At 44.6% G+C, this 8,415-nt stretch overlaps 1 protein-coding gene across 1 annotated transcript; it reads left to right on the top strand.

The window, feature by feature from the left end:
* The first annotated feature begins 3,453 nt into the window (after nt 1-3,453).
* Nucleotides 3,454-8,324, top strand: LOC119352089 (receptor-like serine/threonine-protein kinase SD1-8). Its single transcript, XM_037618824.1, has 7 exons — nt 3,454-4,780; nt 5,139-5,249; nt 5,954-6,078; nt 6,256-6,472; nt 7,188-7,425; nt 7,496-7,628; nt 7,787-8,324. Exons 1-7 carry the CDS (start codon nt 3,454-3,456, stop codon nt 8,096-8,098), a joined length of 2,463 nt encoding a protein of 820 aa, XP_037474721.1. The 3' UTR covers nt 8,099-8,324.
* Nucleotides 8,325-8,415: the final 91 nt, after the last annotated feature.

Here is an 8,415-nt window from a genome sequence, read left to right as displayed (position 1 = left end):
TCGAGCAGGACAAGGCCGCCGTGCCCGCGCTTCTCACGCTCCTACTCGACCTCGCTAAAATATCCAACTTTGGCTCAACTGTGGTGCTGAGGATGCGGGCGAGAGGGAGAGGTGACGCGGACGAGAAGGCCTGGCGGCGACGCCTGAGGAGAAGGGCGGCGACGCGGTTGATTCACCGACGCGAGTGAGGGGGAGATGCGTCGCCGCCGCGGGCTAGGGATTTGGTGGAGTGGGTGAGCGAGGGGAATGAGCGTGAAGAGGCGACTGGGTGAGTGGGTGAGTGAGTGAGCGAGGGGAAAAACTGGAAACCATAGAAATTTTGTAACGTTTCAAGAAATGTACTACAAAACCTTCTACATTCAAAGTACCAACATTTATTTTTGTTATCACTATATTTAAAATAATACTCTCTCTATAAACTAATATAAGAATGTTTAGATCACTAAAATAGTGTTTTAAACGCTTTTGTATTAGTTTACGGAGGGAGTACTAATTTAGGAAATGCAGAAATGTGTCTGGCTATTATGTTTTTTTATGCTTTGATGGAATGGTAAAGAATTAGTTCGTCCGGTTAACACCATGAGTATTTTCCGTTGCACATTTTAAGTCCTTCATCATGAAGCTCCGTTACACGTTGCTTGTGCAAGATGTGTATATAAGCTAACGAAGAAGTTTTTATCATGCTTACTCAAATATCATGTGAATCAAGCTAAAAACAACATTCGTGATATTTTGTGGGAATTAATTTTTTTTGAACCTTGAAAACAACAGGAGTCTCCTACTATTATATATTACTCAAAATAAAGTACTGGGTAATTACATGGCCAAGAAGCAAATAAAAAGAAAGGAACTATGATTTATAGAGATAGGTTTGGGATGAAGCTATCAAGAAAGGAGACCAATTCAGGATTAACTCTGAATTTAAGATTTTCCAAGTCAGCTTTGAGTGCTCTTTTCCAATCATACAGGAATGCAGCAATCTTGTCAAAGTAGCATATGTTCCTTTGTTTCCAAATGTTCCAGGCGGCCGGGACTTTGATTGCATTGAACAATGAGTGTGGCCATGAAGACTTCACTGCATCAAACATCTCCTGAAGTTCCAAGTTGGTATCCCATTGAATATTGATGGAGTTCCAATAGACCGCACTGAAGGTGCACTCAAAGAATGGGTGTTTGTTCGTTTCCAGTGGTGTGGTGTTGCACAAAAGACAGGAGTGACTCCAATATCAAAATGTCTCCGGTGGAGCATGTCCCTTATGTTGACTCTGTTCATTGACATCAGCCAGGTGAACACTTTAAGTTTCATGATACACTTTGTCTTCCAGATCATTGTGATGTATGCGGGTGGCTGCAGTTCTCTGAAAAAGAAGTTGGTGAAATTCTTGGGCCGAAACTAAACATCTCCCCAACAAGTAATCCATTCATCAACCATCATTGGTTCCAAGTAGAGACCATTCATATGATTCTGCAGATATGTTAATTCATGTAGCGCCTCGATTGATAGAGTGAGGTAAAAGTTTTTAGAAGCATGTGGTCTGTCTTGGAATTGCACTATAGAAATATCCTCCTCCCTTATGAAAGAGAACATGTGTGGCAGCTTGTTGGAAAGGGGTTCGTCATCGATCGGAATATCTTTCCATAGAAGAATTGTGTCGCCAGCTCTAGGGATGCAAGTTGTAACCCCTCTGTATATGTCCATCAACGAGAACACATCGTTTCTGTATATCTTTCCATAAAAGAATTGTGTGAAAATTTCTTAAGCACAACAACTTTATATTAATTTGTAATAGAATTTTAATTGGATCATCGCTCTATATGTATACATCGTTAATTTATCATTTTTTTATCAATTTACATTGCAAGTGAATTGGACTACGATAAACACCCGATTGTGCCCATGCTATCTTGTTTCTACATGTGAAATTTGACATGCATTGTGTTTGCATAATTCCAGCAAAATATTTTTGTGGCACGTGACAAGGCATCGACATTCCCATGCTATCTTATCTCTACATGTGAAATTAAACAGTCATTATGTTTATACAACTCAACAAAAATATTCCAAAAGCCCGTGGCAACGCACGGGCACTCTACTAGTAATACTAGTATATGATACTCCCCACTATAAGTAGCCTTAGTAGTCCCGCTTGCTTCCATGCACACCCTTCCACCCTAAACTATCACTAACTACTCGGTCTACCCCACCCTTCCACATCACAGTGAAGGATATTATCTTAGTTACTACTACTACCTACCCACTGCATAGTGTCATTGCCTGGTATGTTAATTTGTGCCACTTTATTTATTCATATGTGGAATCCCAATGAGAAGTTGTGTACGAGATCCATTTGCCATTAAATTTCCTCATTGGATGAGTTATGGCATGATATATCATATTAATACCGGTATCTTTTCTTTTTCTTCAACTACGGTGCCACATCACCTACATGCACGGAACTTGCTATGAGACCTACTCCGAATTTAGGTATTACAACTTTGTTCAACTCACCAAGAGCCTTTCCTTTTCACTGTAATTGAAACACTATAGGCTCCAAGCCTCCAACAACCACGACTTCCACAAAAATATGACAACCAGGAATAATCTATTAGCAAGAATGGAATTCTTTAATCACTCCAAGGAGAGTATTCAACCAATGACGCAATAAGAATCGAGACAAAAGTATGTGCTTAGAGCCTTGAGACTGACAAGGACTCTCGCGAATCCACTTGAACTGGACTGGGATCACAGGATGACCAATCAACCACTTCAAAGCTTTGAACGAGAGTAGCTTCAGTTACATCACGTTGAAAATCACCTCGCCGTCATCGTTGGTATTCCAGTAGCAGTAGCGATCGATGACACAGCACTGCATTTTACTGGAGTAATAGCCATATCACTTAGGTCTAGTCTAATGACTCTAGAAGCATGCCCACTTACATTGTTCTTGAGAGGAACCACTCGTTTGAGATGGAGAAGTTTTCTTGGCTCCATGATTGCCCCATCATATGCACCCCTGTCACATCAACAACTGAAGAAAATCAGCTGAGATTGCAACTTCCTGGAAAATTGGCTTCTGTTGAACGGCGGAAAGTATTTGTTTGGATTTTACTGGTTTCCGGTCCATATGCGGGAAGTTTCCCTCCTTCTAATAGTAAAATTGCAGCCCTAAAAAAATAGTAAAATTGCAGTGCTACTGCCTCTTGACCAGCTCCATAGTAAACAAAGCTTATTTCCATCTTTAAAAAGGCCTTATATTTTGATACAGAGGTAGTAGTACGTACTATTACTACCAACTAAATTGGCCAAAGTAACATGTTATAATTTCGATGAAAAAAGTTATGTTCTCGGTCCAAGCCGAGTAACAACTTCAGTGCATGACCATCCTCTCAATTCGACTGTATATATTCCATGGCCCATGTATGAGCTCCGCTGTGCAAGGACAATGCAAAGCAATGAGGGTAACCAGCCAACTTCTGGTACACCTCCTACTGCAGCTGCTCTTGATCACTCTCTTCCTCCTTTCAGTCCAAACCCCCGCCGCCTCCGGTGTCCGTGATAGGTTCAAGAAGGGCCAGAACCTCACCGACGGCGACACGCTCGTCTCGCCGGACGGCTCCTTCACCCTGGGGTTCTTCTCTCCCGGGGCGTCCGCCAAGAGGTACCTCGGCATATGGTTCTCCGTGTCCAACGACACCGTCTGCTGGGTCGCCAACCGCGACCAGCCTCTGCCCGACAAGTCCGGCATGCTGGTGTTCGACGACCTGAGCAGCCTCGTCCTGGTCGACGGCTCTTGCCGGACGGTGTGGTCACCGAACTTCATGGCCGCCTCCGCCGCGGTGGTTCAGCTTCTCGACTCCGGCAACCTGGTCGTGCACAATGGCAGCAGCAGCGCCGCACTGTGGCAATCGTTCGACCACCCAACGGACACCTTGCTGCCCGACATGAAGCTGGGCAAGGACCTCTGGACCGGAGCGGAGTGGCAGCTCACGGCGTGGAGGTCCGCCGACGACCCGTCTCCGGGGGACTACCGCCGCACGCTGGAGACCAAGGGGCTACCGGACATCGTCCTGTGGCAAGGAGACGTCAAGAGGTACCGCACGGGCCCGTGGAACGGGCTCTACTTCAACGGCGTCCCGGAGGTGACGGCGTACGCGGACAAGTACACGCTGCGGGCGACGACGAGCCCGTGGGAGGTAACCTACGGGTACACCGCCAAGCCCGGCGCGCCGCTGACCCGCGTCGTGGTGAACTACACCGGCGACGTGGAGCGGCTGATGTGGGACGCGGGCACCCGGGCGTGGAAGCCCTTGTTCAAGGGGCCGAGGGACCAGTGCGACACCTACGCGCGGTGCGGGGCGTTCGGCCTCTGCGACCCCGAGGCGGCGTCGTCGGGGTTCTGCGGCTGCGTCGTGGGGTTCAGCCGCCCCGCCGCCGGGATCCCGTCGCTGTCGGATCAGGAGGTGAAGGACACCGCGGCGGGCGGGTGCCGACGAGACGCGGACCTGGACTGTGCCGGCGGGGCGACGACGGACGGCTTCGCGGTGGTGCGGCGCGTGAAGCTTCCTGACACGCAGAACGCGTCGGTGGACATGAACGTCACGCTAGAGGGGTGCAGGGCGAGGTGCTTCGCCGACTGCTCGTGCCGGGCCTACGCCGCGGCCGATATCCGGGGAGGCGGCGACGGCACCGGCTGCGTCATGTGGGCGGATGCCATCGTCGATCTACGTCTCGTCGACAGGGGGCAAGATCTCTACCTGAGGTTGTCAAAATCAGAATTCGGTATGTACAGATTATCCAACCACCTACCGTTGCCATGCACCTTTCTTCTTTGTCTTGACACAAATTGACTCAACTTTTTGAGAGACAAATTGACTTGATTTACACCTACTGGACCAAAAAAGAGTTTCTATATTTTTAGTTCACGTTTGAACTGGTTGCTGCCATAACAGATGACCAGAAAGAGTTTCCTACTCTGCTTGTCGACTCGATTTACACATGCATGTAAATCAAGTCACAGTCATACACCTTGACAAAAATATTGACTCGATTTATACATGCATGTTGGAAAAAAAAAGAGTTTTAATTTTTAGTTCATGCATGTTTGAACTCACAGTTCACCGTTTTGCTGCCATAACAGATGACCAGAAAGAGTTTCCTACTCTACTTGTTGTCGCACCTGTAGCTTCCGGTGTCATTGTTCTTCTGGTCGTCTCTCTGATTTGGTGGAGACGGAAACGCAGAATCATAGGTAATTTCTACTCTGATGGGATGGTTCGCTGTTACTGTTATTTCATATGGAGAAAAAGGAAAAATACAAGATAATTGGACTGGTTTAAACTTAAACATGATTTTATATTAAAAAAATCAAAAATTACGGTTGGTGACATATAAAACGATTTGAAATTTCTAGACTAGATTCATGATTTTTTTGGTCATTTTGGCGAGGGAAAAATATCCCCATTTCTAGAATTTTAACACCCAAGTCCACAACCTCGTTAAAGGTTTTTTTAGGGAACAGAGATATAATGTTATTGGGGATACAAACCGGGCTAGGGATATGTGGCAAACCAAATATGCCCACCGTTAGAGAGGGAGGTCACAAACTTAACTAGCGCATGTGCATCCCTAACATGTTCTTGCCGTTCAGCCTATGGAACAATTTTTCTTAGAACAGTTCCATAGGCTGCCATGAAACTTCCGGCAACAAGGCCTGAGATTTCTCCAAGTCTTGGTCTAGTGAACTTTGCACTACTAGATTAGTCTCGTAAAAATCCTTCTTTTTTATCGCATGTAACTTATTTTCTTTTGTCAAGTGATTGTTCGATGGAGATCCAACAACTCACTATTATTCGTGATTTGATTTTCTTAAATCTCATTCCACTGATGCCTTGCCGGACCTATACATGTTGTAACACAATTTCAAGCATAATAATCAATATGTTCTTGTTGCAGGTGCTATCCCTCAAAATCCTGCTATGGCCGTTCCTTCAGTTAATCTAAGCATTATAAAGGATGTCACTGGAAACTTCTCTGAAAGTAACATTATAGGCCAGGGAGGATTTAGTATCATTTACAAGGTTAGTTCTTTTTCTACTAAAGAGATATGAGTGGGGTTTGTGATGTGTGTGGGTCTATCTTGTACTGTTTGAGAAACTCATGCATGACTATATCCTTCACATGATTTTCACATATAGAACCATCCATTGCAAACTCTACAGCTCAATTCTTATCATCTAAAATTTCAAAATCAACAGGGGCTGCTGCCTGAAGGAAGAATGATCGCTGTCAAGAGGCTTAAACAGTCAGCACTAACCACGAAAGGCAAGAAGGATTTCGGGAGAGAAGTGGAAGTGATGGCCGGGCTCCGGCATGGCAATCTTGTTCGTCTCCTTGCTTACTGTAACGAAGGCAAGGAGAGAATACTCATCTATGAACACATGCAGAACAAGAGCCTGAACGTCTACATATTCGGTACACACTGCTACAAGAACACGAGAAATTTCTTGACTTATCTTTTTTTCTGAGTTGTTGATTGTTTTTTGAGGTAGCTACCCGTTTATTCCAAGCGGTAAATTTCTCGACTTATCATGAAAACTCGACCGTCTAATTCTTGTGTATGCACTATCTCTCAAGTTTTATTAATCTACTGTTTACATGCATGCACCTCCTAAGTCCACTCTTCCCTTATATCCCCTAACTATTCCCCTGACTTATTAGCTTGACTCACTTACCCTCTCAAATTATATTTGAACCCACCTAACGCCAGAAGCTATCACATCCGAGATCCTTTTTCAGTCATGGGGTCAGTATATACGTGTCATTTGGTTACAAAATAGCAACCAATGTAAAAAATAATAATTAAATAGGTCCGTTAGGTCATAAGCTGTCGTGGCATTTTTTTTCTTCAGATAGTTATTCGTATGTATTTCATGTACAACTAACATATATGATTTTTCTACGGATTTTTTGAAATCTTTTTACAAAGATTTTTTTCATTTCGAAAATTGGTTAAAGGGTGATGTGCTCTAGGATGGACAGTCGGGGGTTAAGTGAGCTAGAAACAACTAGAGACTTAAATCTGTACAATTAGGGGAGTAAAATGAACTTTTACCTTTTAAAATGCATTATTTATGAATATTATCAAAGTGGGTGTACCTATCTAACAATACATATTTGGCACTCACAGGTATACCTAAACTGCGTGCTTTACTGAGCTGGACAAGAAGGTTGGAGTTACTGCATGGCATTGCGCATGGTGTTGCGTACCTACATGGAGGATCGGGTGAGAGTGTAATCCACCGGGACATCAAGCCTGGGAACATTCTCCTAGATGATGAGTGGAAGCCTAAAATTGCCGACTTTGGCACCGCTAAGCTGTTTGTCGTCGACCAGGCGGGGCCTGATCAAACAATTGTAGTTTCACCGTAAGTAGTCAAATATATATGCTACTTCACCACCAGATATATACCTAACATTGTTGAGTTCTTTAAAAAGGGGATACGCAGCTCCAGAGTATGCACGGAGAGGGGACATGACGCTGAAATGTGATGTCTATAGCTTCGGAGTTGTCCTCCTCGAGACGATCAGCGGGGAAAGGAATGGTGGCTTGCATAGGCTCCTTTCTCATGTAAGCTCAGATACTTCAGGAATTCATATTTATCACAAACTAAGGCATGTGCATCCATGTACAATATATATTGATGTTGTGTTCCGGCACTCAGTCTGATTTTAATATTTCTCTTCGTGAAATGAAGCAAGACATAACTTGGCGAATCTTTTTGGTAGGCATGGGAACTGTGGGAGCAGAACAGGACTATGGAGCTTCTTGACACCGCAGTGGTGCCACTCGCCAAATCCGAGCCTGAGCTATTGTCTGAGCTAAAACGATGCATCCAAATTGGGCTCCTCTGCGTCCAGGAGACGCCCTGCGAAAGGCCAACCATGTCCACAGTTGTCGCTATGCTGACTAGCACGGCATCGCAAATCGATCGGCCGAGAAGGCCGGTGCTGGATAGCGGAGGAGTTGTACAACCTTCGAATTCATCACATGGGCTTGAGACAGATCTTTTGAGCCCCACTACTATTGATTTGACGTAAATTCCTATTGGGTGCAACTAGTTGTTGCTGCAGCCTCGCTTGTAGGCGATTTATTAAAGGCTCGGTTTGTGTTTGTAAAATTAGGTTCAAAAGTGGTCCCTCAAAAAAAAAATTGTTCAACAGTGAAAAAAAGGCGGGTGAAGCAAACACTAAAATGGGGAGGAAATTGGTTGGGCAATCGTGATTATGAGAATCCAGCGCAGTGTAAAACGTAGTCTAAATTGCATATAGGAGTTGTCTTTGTTCATGTGGTTATTCTTGAGTACACGCAGTACATACTTACTGTACTATATGTAGACATCGATTTGTCTGTCAGT

The sequence above is a fragment of the Triticum dicoccoides genome, chromosome 2A (genome assembly GCF_002162155.2).
Source record: "Triticum dicoccoides isolate Atlit2015 ecotype Zavitan chromosome 2A, WEW_v2.0, whole genome shotgun sequence".
In the NCBI taxonomy this organism is placed as follows: domain Eukaryota; kingdom Viridiplantae; phylum Streptophyta; class Magnoliopsida; order Poales; family Poaceae; genus Triticum; species Triticum dicoccoides.
This window is presented reverse-complemented; position numbering and strand designations above follow the sequence as displayed.